The 24,964-nt window shown below is 55.8% G+C and overlaps 1 protein-coding gene across 1 annotated transcript; it reads right to left on the reverse strand.

Annotated features, from left to right (window-relative positions):
- Positions 1-427: 427 nt before the first annotated feature.
- On the reverse strand, positions 428-21,763 carry NGFR (nerve growth factor receptor). Its single transcript, XM_024235655.3, has 6 exons — positions 21,543-21,763; positions 14,831-14,972; positions 10,377-10,736; positions 6,360-6,612; positions 4,949-5,109; positions 428-4,287 (listed from the first exon to the last, which is right to left on the reverse strand). Exons 1-6 carry the CDS (start codon positions 21,606-21,608, stop codon positions 3,986-3,988), a joined length of 1,284 nt encoding a protein of 427 aa, XP_024091423.1. The 5' UTR covers positions 21,609-21,763; the 3' UTR covers positions 428-3,985.
- Positions 21,764-24,964: the final 3,201 nt, after the last annotated feature.

Genomic DNA, 24,964 nt, shown 5'->3' on the forward strand with positions numbered 1-24,964 from the left:
ATGCTTCCTCCTTGATTTCAGGCCACCACTGACTCCCACCTCTCAGCCCACCCTGCTCCATCAAGCACCCTCCACTCTGCAGCCAGAGCTAGTGCTTCCTAAAGTACAAGTCTGGGCTGGGTGTGGTGGCTCACACCTGTAATCCCAGCACTTTGGGAGGCCAATGCAGGAGGATGGCTTGAGCCGAGAAGTTCAAAAGCAGCTGGGGCAACATGGCCAAACCCCGTCTGTACAAAAAATACAAAATAATTAGCCGGGTGTGGTGGCGTGTGCCTGTTGTCCCAGCTACTCTGGAGGCTGAGGTGGGAGCATCACTTGAGCCTGGGAAGTTGAGGCTGCAGTGAGCTGAGATTACACCGCTGCACTCCAGCCTGGGTGACAGAGCCAGAATCTGTCTCAAATTTTAAAAAATAAAAAATAATCAATAATAAAGGAGTACAAGTCTGTCTACAGCACCCCAGTGGCTCCCCAGTGTTCCTAGAATGTAGTCCAGACCCCCTAGTGTGTCTCTTCACAAGCCCTCCCCCATGGGGCCCCACTGATCACCTTCCTACTCACTCTCTGGGCTCCAGGCCCTGCAGCCTCCCCAGGCCCCATGTGCTCTGTGCTGGCGCCCTCCAGGGCCTTTGCTGAGCTGGTTCTTCTGCCAGAAGCACTCTCCCCCTGACCTGTCTAGTTAACTTCACTCATCCTTAAAGACTCAGCTTCCATATCCCTTCTCTGGCAAACCTTCCCTGACCCCTGGTATGGGTGGGTCTTGCTTAGGATCCCCCCACTATTATAGCAGTACACACCATATAGGGCCTGTCTGCTCTAGCTCCCTCAAGAATGTAAGGCTGGTGAAGGCAGGGATTTGAGTTCTGCTTATTTCACAGGACAGCATCTGGTTTTCCCCACCAGACAAGAGACTGGGCAGAGTGGAGAGTCACTCTTAGGTCAAAGAGTATATTTCCCCATCAGCATGGGGACACCCTTAGGATAGGAGGTGTGCCTCCTTCATCAGGTTAGAATATCCTCAATTCTGGGACTGTCTCCTTCATTAGATGGAAGCCTCGCTCAAGACAGAGATTGTCTTTCCCATCACACTGATTTTCCAAGTACCAGGATTATTTCTCTTACCTACTCTGAATCCCTCCCACAACATCTTCCATCTTCCTTATACCCCTCACAGTCTGGGGGCGTAGGAGGGGAATGGAAGACAGAGAACTTCCCTCCACCCTTGTCTGACTCTGGCTGGGCCTGGCTGGCCGTGCTCCCTGGATCTGGAGGTCAGGCAGGCTTGTTTGCTGTTTTTACTGGAAGAGCAAGCCTCCCTTTGTCTTCCTCAGTGACCACAAGCCAGTCTCCCCGGAGGACTTGGCCAAACAACCAGCAGGGGCTGAGGCTGAGCCTCAGAGACAGGCACAGGCCCGGGGCCGGGAGCCCTGCAGCCCTGGGAGCTCCCAGGCCTGGGCCAGGCGGGGCTCGAAGCCAGGCTGTCAGGAGCCTGGGTTAGGACCTGCCCACGAGAGCTACAAGGGAGGGGCCTGCCTGCCTAACTCCAGGCCAGGCCTGCCTAATGCCTCCTGCTAGGCCATCTGGAGCCAGATTCTCTCTCTCTCTCTGTGGTGTGTATGTGTGTGTGTGTCTCCCAGGCCATGTGGGTGGCTGGGAGCTGTGGGGTTGTGACCTGGCCCTCCTGGCAAGCCTCTGACTCGCCTGTGGTCAGTTTCACTTCTGACATCTGGTCAAGTTCACAGCTGGCCAGCTTCCTGCGTGGCCATTTTCACTTTCCCTCTCCAAGATCTGGGAGCAAAGGGCCCCTTCTCCTTCCCCACCCCACCCCATAGTGACACATGGGAACTTACTGGATTTCTGTTAAAACTTCCCCTTTTGGTGTGGGGGAAAAGAGGGCAGGAATTGACCGAATTGGAAATTATACCTGGGTCCCTGCCACACACCCAGTCCCAAACAATTCAAACCATGTGTATTTCCAGAAAATCTCTTTGTACTATTTTTTTCTTTGCTATTTAATGTTCATCACTTATGTTTTATGTGTAAGTTTCAGGAGGGCCCAAGAAATGATTACACAGGAGGCAAGGAGGGGAGGTGACAGGAGGGTTGCTGGGGGTCTGGAGCTCATGGCCCCCAGCTGGGGGGCCAAAAGGGTTCCATCTCAGCCCAAGGGGAGTAAAAAGGGGCCCCAGAACCAAACACATGCTAAAACATACTTACAAGCCCCCAAACCCCCTCCCCACCTGCTGGGGAGGAAAATAAATACACTCAGACTCTGTCCTACTCCCCAGGTGCCCAGGTGAGGGGCCAGCAGGTGAGTTTCCTCCCCTCATCACAGGTTGAGGTCAAAGAATTGCCATTTACTACAATGCTCCTAGTCCCTTCCACAGGGCTGGCAGAACCCTGGGCTGGGGAGCGGTGGCTGTCAGCGCACAGCCTGCCTGGGGCTTGTCATGCTAAATAGAGGGGAGCCACACTCATTCCAACTTCAGGCAAAACAGAACAGGCCAGGGAGGGGGTGGAAAGTCCACTGAGGCCTCATGGCCCCCTTCTGGCCAAGCTCAGGAAAAAACAGTCCTTTGCAGGGTTGTCTAGAGCTGGGAGAGATCCCCACGGGTCACAGTCGAAGTCAGTTCCTTCTTGCCTCATTCCCACACTGGCCCGCTTTTCTTCATCACAACCTTCTGGGCCCAGCCAACCCCATGCTTGCAGGGAAGGGGAGGATGGGGGAGCATTCCTCCACGTGTAAGCCCTTGAAGACAGACGCCAGCTCCAGCCTCAGCAGTCCTTGGCCCGCCAAACCCGGGGGCGAGTGAAGACGGCAGAGCAGACCTCAATTCCCTCCGATGCTTCTCTGGCAGCTGCCCCGGGCAGGATCCGGTCTCAGCCCAAGAGAAAGAACTCAGGGAGAAAAGTGAGATTTCTCTTCCTGTGTGTGTGTGTGCGTGCGTCTGTGTGTTGCAAGGTGAGGGGTCCTTGGTCCCTGACCCCTAGGCTGATTCTAGGGGCCAGTGTTAGCTCCGGGTCCGTGCCGGGATGGAGGGCAGCAGACTGGTGCCATGCCACTGATGTCACACGGGCATGCCTGAGAGGGACAGGCAGAGGGAAGCAGCACCCTTTCCACAAACCCCAAACCTGACTCCATCATGGACCAGGCCCTGGGCAAGCATCCCATCTCCACGGGTGGGCAGGCAGTGGGGAAGGGGTGGGGGTCTGGAGACAGTGTGGAAGGCAAAGCTGACTTGGCTTCAAGCCATTTCCCAGAAGGTCACCTGCCACCCTCCCCTTGCCCTCAGGCAAACCTGAGGCCCCTCATTTAGAGAAGGCGGTGCCAGCCTGCACTTGGCCTCCCCGTTACTGTCTGGCTTTGGGCGAATCACAGCCTCTCTCTGGGCCTCACTGACCTATATGCAAAATGAGGGGGGTGGGCTGAGCTTCGAAACCCCCTCCCAGCTCTGACAGGCCTCTGATCCTCTTCATCTTAGGCTGGGGTGGGGGGCGAGAGGGGCTGAGGGAGGGTTGAGGCCACTGGGATGCTACCCTTGTTCCCCAAGTTCACAGTGTAGAGTCCATGGCTCTGGTTCCTCGATTCCTCCCTCTGAGTCTCTGGGGCCTTGTCACTTCCCGCTAGTACCATCCCTGGTGTCGGCCCCCCAGATATGACACCTGCTGTGGTGGGAGGGGCTGGCCCACCTAGCAGTGTGGGAAAAGGGGGCAGGCGGCCTGAGATGGTGACGGGGCAGGGGCAGGGTTGGGGAGGCAGCAGGGGCACTTCTCTCTCTGGACAGGAAGTGTGGTCAGAAGTGAAGGGGCCACACGGGCTGCACCGACAGGGCTGTGGTTTTGGGGCCTGGACTCTGAGGTCCTGCCCAGAGGAGCTCAGTTCTGCCAGGTGGGACCCCCCCAAAGGGTGGGGGTGCGGGCTCCACAGGGGTTGGCTGGAGCATCGGTTGTTGGAATGTGGGGCGGGGTGGGGGCTCCCCGGATGGGCTCACACCGGGGACGTGGCAGTGGACTCACTGCACAGACTCTCCACAAGGTCGGCTCGCTGGATGCGGCGCAGGGCGGCCAGGAGGGCGTCCAGTGTGGCGCTGTCCTGGGTGGCCCAGCTTGCAAGCAGGGCGCGAACGGGGCAGGCCTCATGGGTAAAGGAGTCTATGTGCTCTGGCTGGTAGCCCAGTTCGCCCGCCAGGTGCCGCCAGGTGTCCCCTGCAGAGCCGTTGAGAAGCTTCTCCACCTCCTCCCGCTTGGCTGGGGGCAGGCTGCTGTAGAGGCCTCCGTCACCCTTGAGGGCTGCAGAGAACCCAGAGGAGAGTCAGGTCCTACTCCTGCACTCCTTTCCCCAACAGTGGGCACTGGGGTGAGACCCAAGAAGGGCCGAGGCAGTGCTCCTCCCCATCTGGAGGCCTGGGGCCAAGACAAGGTCCTGGGTGGGGCACCAGGAAGTGAAGGCACCTGGGGGGACTCGTTGTCCCTTCCTCCTGTCACTCCAGCCCAATCCCTACCCCCATCCCTCCTCTCCTCCCCGCCCCCGCAGCAATTAATCATGGCAGAGGAGGAGACAGGGCTTCTCAGTTCCAGACAACTACAGCAAGTGTCCCGGAGCTGGGCTATGGGCCACTAATTAGGGTACACACTTAACTACTTGTTCCCCAGAAGTCCAGGGCAGGAGGCTAATTGCAGCTACTTTGGGCAGCAATTAGCCCCCAGGGGGGACAATTAGCTTGATGAGTCTGGATGCTCCAACTTGTAAAAGCCTCCATTTCCCAAGTCCTTCCTCTAGAGAGGACCTCTCCCTCCCATTCCCCTCGGCCAGCCTCTCCATCCCTCTATAGGGGCACCGCTGAGCCAGCCCTGCCCCCCTCCCCCACAGTCCTTCCTGGAGTCTAATCTTAATCACTTCTGTTTCCTCAGCCTCTGCTCCGCCTCAGCTCCCCAGCGGGCCCCTGCTCACCCTGGCCCGAGGCTGTCTGCGTATGGGGCTGCTGGTCATGCAGGCTCTGGCTGTCCACGGAGATGCCACTGTCACTGTGGAGTTTTTCTCCCTCTGGTGGGGGCGTCTGGTTCACTGGCCGGCTGTTGGCTCCTTGCTTGTTCTGCTTGCAGCTGTTCCACCTGGAGCCGGAGGACGGGCCAGGTCTCAGGGGGCGAGGTGCCGTAGTGGCCGATGCAGCTGAGGTATCTCTGCTCTGCCGTGCGAGGGCCAGGGGCATGGCGGGTGCCCAACTATAACCGCCACCCCAGCATCTAAGGCTCCTCTTTGCACATCTGCCCCCCACCTACCCTGAAAGCTCCATGAGGGCAGAGGGGCCCTCTGTAAGTGTTCAGTAAATGTTCCTGGAATGAGCAGTGCAGCAAAAGTGACTGCTCAGGAACTCCTCTTCTCCCAATCTACCCTTCTAAAATACTCCCACATGTGGGCAGTGATATATACAAGGATTTCCTCTGCAATTATAAGCAATAACAAAAAACTGGAAAAAAAAACAAATGTCCATCAATAGGGGACTGGCTAAATAAATTACCATCCATCCATACTATTGAATGAGTGGTTACAAATGATCAGCTAATCTACATTCCTGAGGAAAGGTCTCCTGAGGGAGATTGAGTGAAAAAAGTAAACTACAGAATATGTACAATGTGATCGCACTGATGCCTAAAAAGCCCTCCATGTTTACGTGTAATTATAAAAGGTTTATATACATGTTTATAAAAAAGACACACAGAAAATAGTTGGGAAGGATCCATTTCAAACAGATTCCAATAAGGAGAGGAGTAGGATTTGGGGAGATAAAAGGGGGCTTTCACTTTTTGCTTTGAAAGATATTGGTCTTGTTTGCATTTTCCTAAACACGCATGTGTTACTCTGATGATTTTTTTTTTTTTTTTTTTTTTTTTTTTTTTTTAGAAAGAATGGAAAATGCATTTAAAGCTTTAAAATGCCTTCTGGGAGTTCGTGCACATCCTGGATTCCTGGATGTGGGTGCCACAGCATTCCCAGTGTGACAAGGGAAGGGGAAGAGACATATGCACACGCAGGTGACTGTGGGGTGAAGGAGGTTGGGGGATGCGGACACAAGCAGTTGGGGGTGGGGAGTCAGGGAGTGGTGCGGCACGGGAGTGGGAGGGGCTGGAGCCAGGACAGGGCAGGAGAGGACAGGACAGGACAGGACAGGACAGGTGGATCCTCTTCCCTCACCTTCTGCTGACCTGCTGCACCCTGGAGTGGGGCGGCGGATGATAAATGAGGATGAGCTTGGTTTGGGGTTGGGTTAAAAGGGTGTGTATGTTTTCAGGTCAAGGTCACAACAAAGTCTTCCTTGAGGGCAAACATCTCCCCTCTCTGTCGCCACCATGCCCTCTCTTACCTCTTGAAGGCTATGTAGGCCACAAGGCCCACAACCACAGCAGCCAGGATGGAGCAATAGACAGGGATGAGGTTGTCGGTGGTGCCTCGGGTCACCACAGGCTGGGAGCTGCCCATCACTGTGGTCACCACATCTGCCACCGTGCTGGCTATGAGGTCTTGTTCTGGAGGTGCCTCAGGCTCCTGGGTGCTGGGGGCTGTGCTGTCCGAGCCCTCCGGGGGTGTGGACCGTGTAATCCAACGGCCAGGGATCTCTGGGAGAAAAGGCCACAGGAGTGAGGACTCACTTCCCCCACCCCTCCCTTTTAGCTCTAACCCACTGCAGTGTTCTTCCTGTGTCCCCGCCCTGGCTCCAGGTGCACTTGTGCCCAGCTGTTATGCACAGCGTTGGGGCTGAGATTGCGTGCATGATGTCATGACGCTAAAGAGCAAGGCCTGTGGGCCCACAGAGCTGCATCTCCTTCAGCTTCGCCACTGACTTGCTGGGTGACTCTGGCCCAGCCCCCTTTTCTCTCAGAACCTCGATTTCCTTATCTATCTAATGGGGTTATTAAGAGAGACAGTCTCTAAGCTCCCTTCCATCTGAGGCTATGGTCCTGGAATTCTATTCCACCTCCCTGAGTACTTAGAGAGGCCTATCTGGGAGCAAACACACAAAGAAGCCTGACCACAGGGAGGCCTTGAGCTGGATTCACTCCGGGAAATGTCTCTCTGGCCCCAGCTTGTCCTAGATGACCCCAGTCACCCCTGTCCTAAGGAAAGAAGACTGTACACAGGTCTGGTCAGAGAGATGCTTCCCCCACACCACCTCCCTGAGAGCACTCCCCGACTTTTTGACCTCATGTCTTAGGCTCTAGGCTTGGGTGGAGAGGAGGGGTGCGGGGGCAGCTGGATTGCCTCCCTCCAGTCAGCCCTTGGACAGTGGCCAGCCTCTGTTTCCTGTCTTGCCTGGCTCCCACCTAGCCTGATCCTGCCACCCAGACACGACAGCATCAGGTAGCCCCCACCCTCCTTGGTCAGGAAGCAGAGAGCCAGTGGAGAGGGGGCCCATGAGGCAGGTCCAGCTCAATGCCTCAGCTGGTGGGGGGAGACTGTGACTTGCCACCCACCTAGACCCTCTCATGCTAGCTGGGCATTGCCAGCCTCCCTGGCAGGGGACCCAGCCCTTCCTGGCACCAGTGGGTGAGATTTTCCATTCTGCCACACAGCCAGGGGCAGTGCTAGGAGTTGTGGGCTCTGGACGGCCTGGGGATACTTGTCTGGGCGAAGTTGCCTACCCCATCCCTCCTCACTTCCCACGCCTGGGGCAGGGAGGGAAAGCAGGCAGGACATGCCAATGGGGTGAAAGGGAGGGTACCTTGCTCCCAGCTCTGCCCACCCAGCCCCCACTTTGCCCACCCAAGCAGGAGTGGAAGCTGCCACCCGTCTTCTGGCCTCTTCCACTCAAGATGAAAATGCTTCAAAGGCCCGTTTTCAGCACCTTCTGAGGGGCAAAGCCCCCAGATGTGAATCTAGAATCCATCTGGCTGCCAGCGGTGAGGGGCTGCCATCTGTCACCCATCCCACCCTTCCCCGTCTCAGTCCTGGGAGGGGCCAGAGGGAGTGAAGGAGAGAGAGCCCTGTCTTCTGGCAGCCCCAGGTGGAGCGTTGGACTGGGGAGGGTCTTCTCTTGCTCTGTCAGGGGACTGGGCAAGCTGGGGGGCAGCCCAAATCCAGAGGCTGGAGACACAGCTCAGCTCAGACTGACCCCAAGCCAGAGGGTGAAGGAGTGTACATGTCCGGGTACCCGTGAAGGAGACCATCACCGAGATCAGAGCACGGTAGGGGAGGACTGGGAGGGTAGCAAGGCGTGGCCAGACCAGAGGCGGCACTGACTCTCGGGGAGCTGCCCTCATCTCTCCAACCCCCTCTGACGGGGGCGGGGGGATGAGATCCAGATGTGGCCATGTCCACTAGCATTCCAACCTACTAAGCTCTTGGCAGGTCCTGACAGCCATTTCCGGGCTAGATGGAGGGACCAGGTTACTCCTATTCAAACCGAATTTCACTGGGGCAGCGGGGAGCCTTTCTGCCCTGAGGGTGGGTGAGTCACCATGTTGACACCTGAAACGTAAGTAAATGCGGGGAAAGTATGGTACGCTGGAGGGGAGGGGGCAACCAAACCAAGAATCAAATTCCATTTCCTGAAATGGTCTCTTGTCCCAGAGCTGACATTTAACGCTTCAGAGCCTGAAGCTGAAAGGGGAACAGGGTCCGGGATGAACACTCCCTCAGGAGCACCCTCCTCCTTCGGGATGGCTGGGAAAGTGGGCTGGTATCTGAGAGGAATCTGTGAATGCCCCAAAAGACAAAGCCTACTCTTCCTGCAGCCATCACCTTTCTTTGCTCTAGCAGCTCCCCTAAGTCCCCCCGCCCCGCCCCCAGCTGGCTGGTCTGGACTTGCCTACAGAAATGAACTGCCTGCTTGCCTGATGCCTGGCTGCTGAAACCCTCCCTGCACTCTGCCTGGCGCCTGATGCCACTTGCCTGTCTCCTGGCCCAGAGCAATTGCCACCAGAACCACCACATCCTACTCCTCATTCCTTCTCCAAGGCCGGAAGCTTTGAGCTCAACCCAGCCTTAGCCCAGCGTAACAGCCCTTCCCATCCTGAGCTCCTAAAGCCAGAGATGGCAGGACTTGGAAGGCAGGTGTGGGTTGTTGGAGCCCCTATCAGACTGGAGGGTCACCAGGGGCAGGAGATCTGGGTGCTGACTGAGGCAGAAGCTCTGCTGCCTACATCAGAATGGGGGATCTCTAAAGTGAGGGCTGTCTCTCCTTCAGCTGGGGACTAAGTGCTGGGACCATGTCTCTCTCATTAGACTGGGCGAAGGCTATCTCTCCCATCAAACTGGGGGCTCACTGAAGGAGATGCTGTATTGCCTGCTCGGGGTAAAGGCAACCTGAGGATGCAGGTTAGGTCTCAAAGGGAAATAGCTCAATGTGTGCATGGCCACAGGATGACGGGCAGGATGTAAAGGCACTGCCAGCCTCTCCCCGAAGTGGAAAAGCCCACCCGTCTCCCCTGAGACGGACGTCACCAACCAGAGACCAAAACAGCTCTGCCCTGGCTCCCATGCGGCTTCCTTCTCCCATCCCAAGAACCACCCCATCTCCTTGGTGCCTGTGCCTGGCTAAGGTGGGCACGCCCAGCTCCCATCCATCCCTGGAGCTGCGAGCCACGAGCATGCACTGCCTTGTCCCCGGGCTTTTGAGCCCCAGGTCTGCCCCTCCCCTCCTTCTTCTTCCACAGAGCCCCTCCTTAGTGTTCCCTGCATGCCCCTCATCCTTCACTAAACTGCAGAACATGGTTGACCCCTCCCCTAGACAGGGCAAGCTGAAGTGGGCCAGCCCCACTGTGTTCCCTAACCCGCAACAACTCTGGCAACCATATGACCAGTGAGGAAACTGAGGCCCAGAGACAGGAGTGGACTCCCTAACGTCAGATAAGGACAGGGTGGGTTCCATCTCAGGTCCCAGAGCCAAAACCCACCATGGACCTAGACCAGGGCTCAGAGTCAAAGGGTCCCAGCTCCTGAGGGTCCTCAAGCTGCTCTTTCAGTTCAGAAAGCCTGCCTCATGGATCAGACCCCTCCTGTTCTGTGCCCTGGGGGTGGTGGCCACCTTCCAGCTGCTTACTGTTCATCTAATCGCTAGCGGAAGGCCACAGAGAAATGAGTCCGGAGGATGAGTTACAATGTAGTACCCGCGGCCTGGGTCGCTGAGAACGCCCACTTTCCAAACAGCCCAAAGAAGGAAACAGAGAGAGGGGTTCTTTGGTGAGCCAGGATCGGGAACGACCTCCTCCCTTAGGTTACCAGGAAAGGACTGAAGCTCAGGGAAGGTGCACGCTGCCTCAAGGTCACAAAGCTGCCCCAGCAGGCCAGGCAGGGTCCTTGTCGACCTGAGAGGGCGCCCTTCCTTATGCCCCCAGCCCACCCCGGCACCCCCTACTCCCCCCGCCCCCCGAACCGCGCTCACCCTCGCACTCGGCGTCGGCCCAGCGTGTGCACTCGCGGAGCTGGCGCTCGGTGTCCTCGCACACGGTGCAGGGCAGGCACGGGTCCACGTGGTTGGCCTCGTCGGAATACGTGCCGTCGGGGCACTCCTCGCACACGGTGTTCTGCTTGTCTTGGCACGAGAACACGAGGCCCGAGCCCGCCTCGCACACGCGGCACGCCTCGCAGCGCCCAGTCGTCTCATCCTGGTAGTAGCCGTAGGCGCAGCGGCACACGGCGTCGTCGGCCTCCACGCACGGCGCCGACATGCTCTGAAGCCCCACGCACTCGGTGCACGGCTTGCACGGCTCGGTCGCGCTCACCACGTCGGAGAACGTCACGCCTGAGCGCAGCGGACACCAGATTTAGTCGTCTGCTCTTTGGGCACCCGGGACGCAGGAGCTGGAGTCTCTCCCTCCCCCATCGCCTGCCAGGACGCTGACTTCCTCGTTCAGCCTTCTCATCGGCTCCCACCCTCTTCCAAGGGACCCTGACCCCTAGCCTGTGAAAGTTGGTGGCAGCCAACTGGGAAAGGGGGAGGAGGCCCGGAGCAGCATCCTCCAGGCTCCAGAAGCACTGGCCGGCCGGGAGGCTTTCCGGCATAACCCAGCTGGTGCCGGTAAGTTTCTTGGCAAATTCTCTTTGAGAGTTCCCAGGCCTGTACTATGTTCCCAGCATGATTAAGGAATAATCTGAAAGTGGTTCCCACCCAGCCCTCCTCGCGAGCCAGAGCTGGGGTGCTAACCCAGTCCAGGCAAGGTAGGCCTTCCCCTAGGGAGCCTCCTGCCTCATCTGCCTTCAGTTCCTCTCCACACAGGTGTGGGCTCAGTTGCAGCCTGAATGGGAGTGACCGGGGTTAGACAGCAGAATTTCCCACCCATGGCACTACCCCCACTCTGCTGAAGGGCTTGGATCCTGAGGGTGGGGACGGACCTGCAGGCAAGAGGGCTCAGGTAAGGCAGGAGCCACTGAAGCTAGAGAGCTGGCTCTTAGCCCACACTCATTCTCTCAGATGGATATTGTTGAGCAGTACACAAGCTGCACAACTGTATATGATCACCCTTTTGAGATCTGCACATATGTCCTCTGCCCTTTCAGCAAGGATGCAAGGGAGATGTCCAAGCTCATTCTTCACTCATGTTTTCTTAGTTAGTGGATGTGCACTCCAGAATAAGGAGAAGGAGGCCAGGCATGCCAGGGTCCTTGCCTCCTTGTACAGGGAGGGGAAGGAGCAGGGCCAGATCTTCTTCACCCCTTCCAGCCTTGGGTGGAGAACTCTGTGCCACCCTGGATCTGGCAGGACCTATCCTTGCTCCAAGGACAGGAAGAGCATAGATTTAGGAACCTGAGAACCAGGGAAGGACAGATTGTTCAGAATGTGGAAGCAGAAGCAGAAAGGCTAAAGCGCCATTGGGGGGAAACTGAGGCCTGTTGGGGGGTCTCAACATTATTCAAAGGCATCAGAGACAAGATGGAGCAAGGGATCACTGGCTTGGGGGGTGGTGGGGGGATGAGGAGGCAAAGAAGGAAAAGCCAGAGAGAAGTGAAAGGGCAGAATTGGGGACAAAGGCTGGGCGTGGTGGCTCACGCCTGTAATCCCAGCACTTTGGGAGGCCAAGGCGAGCAGATCACTTGAGGCCAGGAGTTCAAGACCAGCCTGGCCAACATGGCAAAACCCCATCTCTACAAAAAATACAAAAATTAGCTGGGTGTAGTGTTGCACGACTGTAATCCCAGCTACTCGGGAAGCTGAGGTGGGAGGATTGCTTGAGCATGGGAGGCAGAGGTTATAGTGAGCCAAGATTGTACCAGTGTACTCCAGGCTGGGTGATAGAGTGAGACGCTGTCAAAAAAAAAGAAGAAAAAGAAAAGAAAAAGGGTAGAGGAGAGAAGAAAAACCCAGGAAGAAGGGCCTGGAGGGAGACTTCAGTTTCAAGTCAATTCTGACACAGGAACCCTGTGTCCCTTTTCCTAGGAGCAGGCAGATCTGGATTCAAAATCCACTTCCATCGCTTATTAGCTGTGTGACTTTGGGTGTTTTACTTAACCTCTCCGAGCTTTTTCTTTCTCTGTAAAAATAAGGAGCAATATCTGCGGTCACAGGGTTGTAGTGAGGAATAAATGAAATTCAGCCATAAAGCCTTGGCACGTAGTTGGGATCCTATAAAGATTGGGCCCCGTGGGGGTGGAGAGCGATGAGGACAGTGAACTTTGGTGGTAGGAATATGGTCAGACAGCAGAAAGAATGTCCAAACACAAACAGCCAAGGCAGGATGTCTGAGCTATACAAACAAGAGGGTCCTGGCTGGCTGGCATGTGACAGAGGGTAAGTCTAGTCACACAGGAGGGGAAGAGGAGAAGCCTGCTCATGGCAAAACACAGAAAATTAGCAGAAAACTCCTGGGAGAGGGTTTTAGGTGGTGTGAAAAATGTGGTCTTTTTTGGCAGAGAATGAAGGCAGGGGCTTAATAGGTTTCCTTGTGGAAACGTTTTAAGGATAGAGGGAAAGTCCGCTGGGGTCTCCATCCCATAAAGTGGGCTTGTAAAGGCAGCCTGTTAACGCAGCTGGAGGTGGAGGAGGGGGAGACAGGGAAGGAGGGGGAAATGGAGGGGAGGGAGGAAGTGGAAGGGAGGATTCTCAAAGCCACCTCTCTGCCTGCCTCCCTTCCCTTCCAGAGATTCTGGAACTTCCCTCTCCTGGTATCCTCCACCCCACCTCCTGCTGAAGGTCCTTTGACTGAAGGGAAAGGGTTCCCATCATTTACGTCCCGGGAGGAGAGCCCTGGGCTGGAGTCTAGGAAGTGACAGAGGCAGATTTGGAGGTTCTGGGATAGCTGATGGTTGGCCACCCCCGCCCTGAAATGGAAACCCTGTTAGGCCAGGGCCAGAGCAGGTGGCCAGGCAGCAAGATGGCAAAGGCATTGGAGGATGTCCCACCCCCACACGTATGCCCAGGCATCTCTTGGCTGGGGAATGGGGTTACAGGATCCACAAGCACAGAGATGGGAAAACAGTGTGTCTGGGGAACACCAAGAGTTGGGGTTGCCTGAAGGACAGATAGACTCGGGGGGACATCCAGAGGTAACACTAGGTCTGCAGGTGGGTTCAGAAGCCCCAGCTCTATCCCCTTATTCCCAGCCGGATTAAAGAATAATCTGAATGTGGTTCCCTCGAGCCCTCCAGGTGGGTATCGAGTGCCAGGTAGAGCAGGGAGTCAGGAAAAGGGCAGGGAGCCCATGGCCCAAAGGCAGCAACTGAGCACTGGGGGCACCTATCAGGGACCGAGACTCCGACTCAAAATCATGAGGGAATTCAGACCCTGGACAAGACTGGGGCCAAGGGGCCCAGACCCACCAGCCCAGGAAGATGAGATTCTCTTCCCTTCTGAAAGAAATCTCGGGCAGGGTCGAGCACGGTGGCTCACGCCTCTAATCCCAACATTTTGGGAGGCTAAGGCAGGTGGATCACTTGAGGCCAGAAGTTTGAGACCAGCCTGGTCCACATGGTAAAACCCCATCTCTACTAAAAATACAAGAATTAGCCAGGCATGGTGGCATGCGCCTGTAGTCCCAGCTACTCAGGAGTCTGAGGCATGAGAATCACTTGAACCAGGAGGTGGAGGTTACAGTGAGTTGAGATCATGCCATTGCACTCCCAACCTGGGCAACAGAGCAAAACTCTGTCAAAGGAAGGAAGGAAGGAAGGGAGGGAGGGAGGGAGGGAGGGAGGGAGGGAGGGAAGGGAAGGAAGGAAAGGAAAGAAAGGAAAAGAAAGAGAGAGAGAGAGAAAGGAAGGAAGGAAGGAAGGAAGGAAGGAAGGAATGAATGAATCCCAGGCAGGAATGGGCACAGCTCCCTGTCTCCCCTCCCCTCTGTCACCTCACAGTGAGCACGTCTTCATGGTGCTCTGACCCCCATCCCTGCTGCCTCGGGAAAACTCTGCTTCCTGGTCAAAGCTGGAGAAGAGTTGGCTTGTAGGGAGGAGCAGCCACACCCCCAGGATCCCCCAAGGTCAGCCTTCAGGGCAGCCAGGATTTGATCCTCCTCTCCCTTCCCCCAAACACACCGGGGATAAGTGGCAGCCATTGATTTTGCAGTGCAGATGGTATTTTTAGCTGGTCTTAGCATCAGCTACTCCTCCCTGCCCAGCCACACTCTTCTACCAGGCCTCTGCCTTCTCCAGAACTGGGAATGGGCACCCCTTGGAGATCCCCCATGGGGTTCCCCTCCTCCCTCTGAACACTTCCCTTCTCCATTCTCAGCTTCTCCCATCTGGGAGAAGCACCTCCTACACTGGGTCAGACCCACTTCTGATGACCTTACAGTGGTGGTCTTATAAGGCCTCTACTGGGCATGCTTCTCCCCAGCACCCCTCCCTTTCACCCCTCTCCTCCCTCTCATTCTTCTCCCCTCCTCCTGCCCGCCACCGTCTACTCACTGTCCAGGCAGGGCTCACACACGGTCTGGTTGGCTCCACAAGGCTGGGCCACACCCTCGCCCAGGTTGCAGGCTTTGCAGCACTCGCCGCTGTGTGTGTACAGGCTTGTGGGGCATGCCTCCTTGGCACCTCCAAGGGACACCTGGATGGAGGGAGATCGCAGGGTCAGACTGGCAAGAGAAAGCCGGGGTAAGGGGGGATTCTTCCGGGGAATCAAATACCCTCCTCCCACTGCCTTCTATTAGAACCACCTGGGCTGGGATGAGCTCACCAGGGAGGCATTAGGCACATCAAAGGTGACAGGGGAAAGGCAAGTGAGGGACAGTGTGCCTGTGCAGGCTGCTGGGGGTGTGAGGTCAGAGCTTCAGCTGCTGACCTTCTGCAAAGTTCATCCTGGGGTTACAGCAACTCCTGGAATCCCAAGGATACACCACATGGGGAAAGTGGCCTGAGGCCCAGCGGAGGGCCTACCAACAGGGATGTCATGAATGGTTGGACAGGTTGTAGCTTGCGCAGGGCTCCCAGCCAACGGGGCAAGTAGAGCTGAAACCTAGCCCAAACTCCATTCGCTAAGCTTTGCACCTGCAGGGCTGCATCTACCCAGAGGAGGGCCTTTTTCTAACAAAGGCCAGCAGGGCCCTACTGCAGGTCCTTAATTCCACATGTAAATAATAAATGGAAGACATCCATGCCCAAGAGCAGAAAGGAGAGGGCCAAGGTCTTGGGTTTGAATCCTGACTCTGCACTGGGGATGTTGCCTGCCCATCTTCCCTCTGAGTCTTCATTTCTCTACAGAGATGGCACAACAGCCTGGTGCCAGGGCAAAAGACCAGCCATTTGGCAAAAGCCTGGCACCAAGATGGAGAGAAAGGGAGAACTGTTATCAATGATGGGACAGTGGCTGCTCTCACCACCCAGCAGCCCTGCCCTGCCACGGTTTGATTTCCAGCCACCAGTCCTCCTCCTCCCCACCATGTGGCCACTGGGAACAGCGCTGGAACCAAGGGAAAGGGGAGTCAGGTTCCTGCCACTGAAGCATCTTTGCTCATGGATGGAACAATTTAACACCAGATTCCCCAGGGGGAGGGGCTGGTGGAGGCTTGCTTTATATTTCTGTTCCTTTAAAAAAAAACTTAATGTCTAATAAAACTCCAAAGCCTGCTTTGCTGGCTCCAGACCATGCAGCCTTCATTTGATGCTGAGAAGTATGGGCTCTGGGGTCGTGGGACCAGAGGGAAGCTTTACAAACTTGTTTTGGGCATTCCGCTTCTTCCACATTGGCCAGATCATGGCCAAGACACTCCTTTCCCTCCAGCCCTTTAAAATATCCTGCGGTCTCATCAGGGTTTGGTGGAGAGGGAAACAGAGGAGTCAGGAGGATAGACAGGTTGGATCAACCCAGGAGGGAGCCTGTGGTCCCCATGAGACCAGCAGGACAGGCACAGGCAGCAGAGGAGGGGGAACCTTGGTGTTGCCGCACCTCCTCCCGGGCAGCAATGCACTCAGTGCTGGGAACATCTGCAGACCAGGAGCCTCAGGGTCCCAGATGCAGGCTTTCCCTCAAGAGGCAAGATTCCAGAAGGGCCTGTTCTGATTTCTTTTCATCCTTTAGGGCTCTGCTTAAATGTCACTTCCTCGAGGAAGTGATCCTGTTGCACCCACCTCTCGCAGATTAGGTGGGGCTGCCATGTTACACGTCCAGCCTGTTCTCCGGTTCTCTCTGCTTTTGTCTGGCCTGAACTTTATAGACTCCTTCACTGGACTGTCAGCTCCCTGAGGGAGCCGGATTGCCCCAGGGCCTGATGTGGTATCTGGCATGCAGTAGGGACGCAATGCATACACGTGTGGAGTTGAAATACATGAAAATACTGTATGACCTCAATTAACCAGAACTCTGGGAAAGCGACTGTTGGTTAGCCGAGATTCCCGACTGCCAGGCTTTGCTGCTCTCATCATTTTTCCTTTTCACCATGGTGGCTGCACCCTTCCCTGTCTCTGCAGCAAACCTTCATGGCTTCCCATGACTCAGGGACTCTGTATTTACACCAGTGATTACTCTGGGCTGCAATGCAGGGAAACTCTTGTGTTCTTTTCCCAAATTACCACACTTTTGTCTTTTTGAGTTCTCCTGTCAGCCTTTTTTTTTTTTTAAATATAGCTTTTCTGTTTCCTCCCTTCCTGTCAAGATATCAGTTGTCACTTCTTGCTGCTACCAGAGTGTGACCTGAAGCAGCCCTTCCCCCACCACGCTAATCTATTTAAGGTCTAATTGAATCTTCAGAAACTGGAACTTGCCTAGGTAGAAAGGCATGTGCCGGCTGGGCGTGGTGGCTTACGCCTGTAATCCCAGCACTTTGGGAGGCCGAGGCGGGCGGATCACGAGGTCAGGAGATGGAGACCATCCTACCTAACATGGTGAAACCCTGTCTCTACTAAAAATACAAAAAATTAGCCAGGCGTGGTGGTGGGCGCCTGTAGTCTCAGCTACTCAGGAGGCTGAGGCAGGAGAATCGCTTGAACCCAGGAGGCAGAGGTTGCAATGAGTTGAGATCGTGCCACTGCACTCCAGCCTGGGTGGCAGAGCAACAGTCTGTCTCAAAAAATAAAAAAAATAAAAAATAAAAATAATAAAAAATATAAAGGTATGTAAATAGGATCTGAACCAGGAGGAGGCAAGCCTCTGAGTACAAGATGTGAACTCTCGCGCCACTCTGAATCCTGGCTCCACACTTGACCCGGGTCATAATTAGGTAATGATGACACTACCTGCATCACAGGGTTGCTGTAAGTATTACACAAGTAAGTAAGGTATTTATGTACTTTGGGACCCCTCTTTTCTGTCCTCCAGGGTCTACTTTGTGGCCATTGGCTGTGTTCCAGTTAGTTGGGCTCTGGACGGCTGAGGAGATCTGTCTACAGTGGTCTTGGGTGGTGTGGGGGCTTTGTGCAAATGCCCCTGCCAAGAAGACTGTTCTCTCTGCTGCAGCCTGAGGTCCTCTCTTCTCTTAAAACTTGCATTTGGAGTAGGGGCCAGATAATTAGTAACCATGCGTTTCCTGTCCTTGTTTTATGTTCCCTATGTTGTAAAATCCTAGATCTGCTTCTTAATAGTATGTTGCTTTGGGTAAATTACTTAATCTCCCTAAACCTCAGTTTTTCTCACCTAAAGCATTGGGTTGATCATGTCTATTGCCCAGGATTGCTGGGAGAATTAAGTGAAATAATTTATGCAAATATGTCTGGTCTACAGTAGGAATTTAATAAATGTTAGTTATCAAAGAAGCATCTCGTCTTAAGGAGACCCCAGGCAGGAGGGGAGAGTTTAGCCAAGTAGGGATGGGTGACTAACATTCAGGCTAATTGCTCCAAAATCAGATCCAAAAGGATTAATTTATAGGAATGACAGATAAATTTCCCTGAAATTTGTATGTGTTACACTTAGTCATTTCACATTTGACAGAATGATTTCATCTCATTTTTAAGAACGTGTGTAATCTTTTTGTTTTGGCCATTTCAAGGCTTACAAGGAACTAAGGTGGAAGGATCCTTAGATGAATTGACTTTTAAGAATTTTCATTTTTTTTTAATTAGAGAAAAGAGAGAAACAGCAAAATAGTTGAAAGTATTTGAAACCATACGAATGTTTCAGTATAATCAGCCCAGGCCATTCCAACAGCTTCAGCAAAGGGCTCTTAAGTGAATGGGGCCGTGGTCAGCGCCATGGGATGGGAGAGGTTTTCAAACACCTGGAGGGCCTTTTGAGGTCGATGCAAACCCAGGTGAGGCACTGGCACATACCCCTCACTCCCTTTGGATAGGGGAGGAGTTGGGAGGAAAGGAGCTAATTACCCAAGATGATGTAGCATAGAGGCTTGAGAGGGGCAGGGGCTCTGCGTGTGGAGAACGGGCTCAGATCTAAATATGTGGGGCCAAAGGCATAGGGCACGATTTAATCTCTCAGAGCCACGACTCCTTCCATGATTTGGAAGGTAGGGGGCGGGAGGGAGCCTGGCATATGTAGGAAAGAGAACATCCCAGGCCAAGCATCCTGGGTTCCAACAAAGACGCCACCACTGACTCACTGGGGGAGGCTGGTCTCGGGCCTGAAAGTCTGGAAGGTTCTGTTTCCTCAACTGCGAAGTGGGAATAACTAAATTCACCTTGCTAGGACCTTATAAGGATTAAATAATTCAAGAGAAACTACCAGAGAAGTGCAAGGCACGTAGTAGGAACTCAGCACATTCGATTATTCCCGCCTCCCCACGCGGTCCCCCAGGGAAGAAGCGAGGCGCTTGAGCCAGACTGGGCTGGAACAGTGGGGTGGGGGCCCGTCCCCCCTGGAGCTGCCTCCCCATCCACCATCCACCCCAGCCCAGCCCGGCCGCTCATGCACGCCCATTTGCTGCCCTCGCTCCATCCCTATTAGGCGCATTAGCCAGCCCGGCGGCTCTGGTTACAGACGTCTGAATGACAAAGTGCCTCCATTACCGGCGCGGCCCGCCAGCCGACCCGCCGGGACGCGCTCTGGTTTCAGCCCTCTCTCTCTCATCGCGGCCCAGGAAGAAACTCGGACCGCGCACAGCCATCCCAGATGGAGCAGCCGCGCGCCGAGGCGGAGGCGGGAGCCGCAGGGGCTGCAGACGGCAGGTTCCTGTCGGGGTACACCTTCCCAAGCGCCCAGGTCCTCCACGCCCAGCTCCCCTCCTTCCTTGGGTCTTCGCGCGGGGACCCTCGCTCCTGCCCAGACCCGGAGCCCAAGTCGTCGCCCCTCTGGGATCCGGTCCCTCCTCCCCGCTCTCCTGGTCCACGCTCGCCCACCCGCGTCTGAGCAGCGTCTCTAACCAGCGGCGTTAGTCAGCAGACGTGCCCGCGGTCGCTCCCAAATCCCCGGACGCAGCCACAGGTCCTGACAGCTCCAGGGAACTGGGGCTGAGCTTTCGGGCTGGGGCCCGCACCCGGACAGGATCTCTGCCCACCTCACCCGCAGGCTCTACCGCCGACGGACTCTGGGGACAGTGTCAACCCCGCCCCTGCTGGGAAACGCAGCCGTGAGCCCGAGCTGGGACAGCGGCTGCCCCCTGAAAAGGTGAGGGAGCACCGAGCTGGGATTCAGGTCGGGGGAGTCTAGCCACGACTCTGGCCCAACTTGCTGTGAGATCTTGGCCAAGTCGTTTAAACTTTCAGAGCCTCAGTCTCCGTATCTGTAAGGCCGGAATTTGGGGCGCAGTGCTCTGATGAAAGGTGCTGGCAGGGAGAGTGAAGACGCCTCCTCCGTTGCCAGACCTTCCAGGGCATTCGGTTCATGGCCATACAGCAGGCCACATCTGACAATCTCGTCGGACCACCCGGAGGACCCGCCGACCTTTGCCGAGTCGGTGGCTCGGGAGACCGCGCTACAGAATCCGAGGCGTCCGGGCGCCCCCGTCTCGTTAGGTGCCCAGCGACTTGCACCAAGAGCCAGGAGAGGCTCAGACCGGATCCCGACCCTTCGAGGCGCGAGAGCCCACGGAGCGCGGTGGGCGCGGCGCTCGGGTCGCGCAGCTAGGTGGGGAGCGGGGCGCAGCCCCGGACTCTCAGGCGGGCATCCGCGGACCGCACTTGCCTCGCCCCGCAGCGCCCCCTGCCTGCCGCCTCCCGCCTGCGCAGCCAGAGCTGCGCGCGGCCAGGAAGGGTCCCCGCCTAGTGCGCCCGGGCGCTCTGCACCCCGAGACGTAGCCACCGCCAGCCCGGGTAGGGGCACACCTGCTCCGTCCCTCGCGATCCGCCGTGCTGCTTCAAGCCGTGAGAACACGCGCGTCGGAGGAGCCCGCCGGCCGTGGGGGAACCCCGGGAGCAGGTTCGCCCCGGCGAAGTGGTCACTCCCCTCCCAGCCTTAGATCCGCAGCCCCAATTCCGGGACTGGGAGAGGCCGCGAGCAGGAGCGCGGGGACAGGCGCTGGAAATGTCCAAGACTCTGCTCTCTCTTCTCGTCTCACTGTCCCTCAGCGGGCAGGCGGGACCCCGACCACTTCAGGGTCCGCGCCCCGCTCTGTCTGCTTTCCTTTTGCTTCCATCTCTCTGCCGCCCTCGCCGTCGCCCCTCTTCTGCCCTCCCTAACCCACTTCTCAACCTCTCTCCCGCTCCCCAACCTCTCCCTCCGACGCCCCTCCCCCCCATTGTCTGGCCGGTCCCCATTGTCCTTGCCGGGTCCCCTCTGCCTCCACTCCCTCCGACCTCCTCCATTGTTCCATCCCGTCGTCCCGGGCTCCTCGCCCCAGCCCAGCTCGCCCCTCTCATCTCTAGTCCCCGTCCAGTTCCCCCTCCTTCTCTCGCCTTGGTTCTGTCCCACGACTCTCCAGAGACCGAGATGCTGAGGGGAAAGTCTCTTCGGGATCCCGGCATTCGAGTGTCCTCTTCCGAAGAACCTGGGCATCCGAGAGCCCCATGCCCCCTCCTGAAAGACCCCTCCCAGCTCCCCACCGCCCCCTGCGGTACCCGAGGACCGGCATCCGTACTCCGGTCTTGCCCGCATCTCCACCCTGGAGAGTCGCCTCTGCGCTCCGGGAACTCTAGACCCTCCTTCGTGGTCCCGGCATCAGAGCTCCTTTCCCACCACCCACCCTCAGCATCTGGGACCCCAATGCTCTGTTCTGTTTCCTTGGTGGCGGCGCCCGGCTCTTCTCGGGGTTCTGATCCCGGGAAAGGGAGCGGGCCCCCTCCTGCTAACACTCACCCCCAGAAGCAGCAACAGCAGCAGGCGCGGCCCGTCCATGGCGAGGCCGGTGGCACCTGCCTCCATCGCCCGCCTCCCGCGGCAGCGCTCGGCTTCCAGCTCGGTCCGCTCTGCAGACTGATGGGGCTGAGCTGCGCTGCCCTCCAGCGCCCCCCCCCGCCCGCCGGAGCTGGCCTGGCCGCGGCTCGGCTCGCTCTGGCTGCGGGCGGGAGAGGCTGGGTGAAGCCAGTGCTGCGGCCCCGCCTCCGCCCCGCCCAGCCCGCCCACCCCCGGAACCGCGCCCGCCCGCCCCGCCGCCTCGGGGTAGGGAGCAGAGGCAAAGGGAGGGCGTGCGGTTCCCCGCACCCCGCTGCGCTTCTCCCTGCCTTGTCCCTTAGAGCCTCTCACCCATCCCGCCCTGGTACCCAGTTCCCGGCCCGCGCTACTGCGCGTCCGTCCCGGATGCTGTGGGCCCAGGGACCAGGGCGTCCTCCCTGCGGTTCCTGTTCCTCTCCGGCTGCGGCCCGCCACAGGGTTCACTCTCTTACCCATCTTCCTCCGCCTCTGGCTTCACCTTCTCCCTGGAGCCTTGCTCCCTAACTGCCCCCTATCAGTAAGAATGCCCGCTTGTCCTCCCGCCCTTCATCTCAGTCCATCACCCCACCTCCACCCCTATCCCCACCCCTCCCCTTCCCAGGGCAGGAGATCCCTGGACAGAGGCCTAGGGGGAGGGGAGGGGCGCATGCGGCCTGACCTCGGCCATCGACATTCAAGGTGGAGTCCATTCCGACATCATTTGATTCTCAAATGAGGGGTTTGAAGGGGTCACAGGTGTGCACACAGTGCACAGGAATACACACTCTCAAGCTCACCTGTATGTGTGATCGTGCACTTACGTGTGCCCACACCGTCCTCATGCACTCCTGCCGACCTGACTGTCCTGCACATGCACCTCTCCAGGCATGCACACGGGCACATATGTGATCCGGACGTTCAAACGCGCATACTTACACATTCACCCATGCATGTATACAGTCATGTCTGCATAAGCCCTCACATGTATACAGTCACACAAGCACACACATATTCATGAGCGCACACACACTGACACCCATCAACAAACAAACAGATGCATCTTCAACAATATAGACTTCACCAGACTGTGAGTGTCTCCATGGGTTTATGAGCTCTGCAGGCAGGGATTATGGTTTCTTCTCTGAATTCCTGGTATACAGTAGGGTTCAAGAAAGTTCTGTAGAAGGGAATAAATAGAAAAGTGGTGAAATGGACTCATATCTGTGTACCCATCCATGTGCTAGGACCAAATTCATCTTGCCCTGGAAACCTTGCCAAGTCCAAATAATATGTCTCCCAACCCAAAAGGCATGCCACCCACCTCCATACTTACTCCTTTCCTGTTCCCTCCATTTCTTCATTCCCAGACATCAAGACCCTGGAGCACAGAGTTGATGGGGGTGTCTGCAAAGTCTATCCCAACACCCAAATCTTAACCATGTTTGGATTTCAGTTTCCTCCTTGAAAAAAAAAAAATCTCACTACCCTCCCTAGTTATGGAAACAAAAGAGAGATCAAGAGCGCTCGTGGGCCAGGCACATGCCTGTAATCCCAGCACTTTGGGAAGCCCAAGCGGGTGGATCACCTGAGGTCGAGAGTTCGAGACCAGCCTGGCCAACATGGTGAAACCTCATCTCTACTAAAAATACAAAAATTAGCTTGGTGTGGTAGCTCACGCCTGTAGTCCCAGCTACTCAGGAGGCTGAGGCAGAAGAATCACTTGAACCCAGGAGGCGGAGGTTGCAGTGAGTGGAGATAGCACCATTGCACTCCAGCCTGGGCCACAGAACAAAAACTCCGTCTCAAAAAACAAACAAACAAATAAAAAACAGTGCTCATGAAGAGGGCACGCTAGCAGTCTGTAGGTGACTTCCAAGATCGGTTAAAGCTAATTCATTCATTCATGGGGGAAAACATATCTGTCCTGTGATTTTCCTTCCTGTGTAACCCACAAAGTCCAGGGGACAGCCCTGGCCTGGAAAGGACAGGTAGACATCATTGTGGCTTTCAGCATGAATGCTGATGAGCCACCACCTTCGCGGCTGGACATAAGAGGCCAGGCAAAGAGCACCTCTTCAGAAATCACCGAAGAGTCATTCCTTCCAGACAGGGACTGCTTCTAAGGTGTCTCCTCCTCCCGCTGCTTTTCCAGACCTGCCTTCCTCTCAGCTGAATTCATAAAAGGCAGGAAGGAAGGGGCAACATTAGTACTAACAGCAGCGTCGAGCTGCTTACGACTAAGGGCATCGACAGTGTGGCATTAATTTAAATACTGCTGTTATTAATTTATGATCCCAGTTACTATTATTGCTAACGTTATCCATCTCAACACAATTTAATACGACCCACAATACTATGGCTGGGCCTGGGTTATTAATAATTTCCATGGTCCTGATCATTTAAGCCTTACTCAAACAATTACAAACAGCAACTGTTACTATTATTAGCAGTATTTCTATGATTAAACCCAAGCCCAAGACCACTATGCAATGCTGAGTGCTGGCGGGGAGAGTGGCTGCAAAGTGTGTAGAAGAAAGAGCATTGCACTGGGAGTGGGACAGGCCTGAGTATTATTCCTCCCTCCCTCTCTGCCATTGCTGACTCCTCAGGCAGGTTACATCATCTCTTTTGGCCTCAGTTTTCTCATCTATCAAATGGGAATTTTGAAAGGGCAGGGTGAGGATCAAATGAAGTAACGTGGTGTTCATCACAAGGAGGAACTCACTTCCCTTGTATTCATTCGACATGTATTTATTGAGCATCTGCTGTGTGCCACACACTGCTCTAGGCCTTGGGGATTCATGCAGCTCCTTATGAAGCTGATGTTCTAGTGTGTTAGTTATTTGATATGAAGAGTTATTTTATTTAATTAATTTATTTATTTTATTTTTTGAGTCGGAATCTCGCTCTGTTACCAGGCTGGAGTGCAGTGGCACGATCTCGGCTCACTGCAACCTCCGTCTCCCTGGTTCAAGTGATTCTCCTGCCTCAGCCTCCCGAGTAACTAGGATTACAGGCACGTGCCACCAAACCCAGCTAATTTTTGTATTTTTAATAGAGACAGGGTTTCACCATATTGGCCAGGATGGTCTCGATCTCCTGATCTCAGGTGATCCACCCACCTCAGCCTCCCAAAGTGCTGGGATTAGAGGTGTCAGCCACCGCGCGCAGCCATGAAGAGTTAGTTTATAATGTGAGGTCTTGGCTTGACTGACCATACCAGATAGCCTGGATATGATCAGGATATTCCTTTGCTGAGACTCCCACCACAAGCATCTATACCAAAACCAGTACCACTATGACCATTATCATTATGACCACCACCAGTACCATCACCATCATCACCACCACTGCCACCATCACCACCA

Source organism: Pongo abelii, chromosome 19, assembly GCF_028885655.2.
Source record: "Pongo abelii isolate AG06213 chromosome 19, NHGRI_mPonAbe1-v2.0_pri, whole genome shotgun sequence".
Taxonomy (NCBI): domain Eukaryota; kingdom Metazoa; phylum Chordata; class Mammalia; order Primates; family Hominidae; genus Pongo; species Pongo abelii.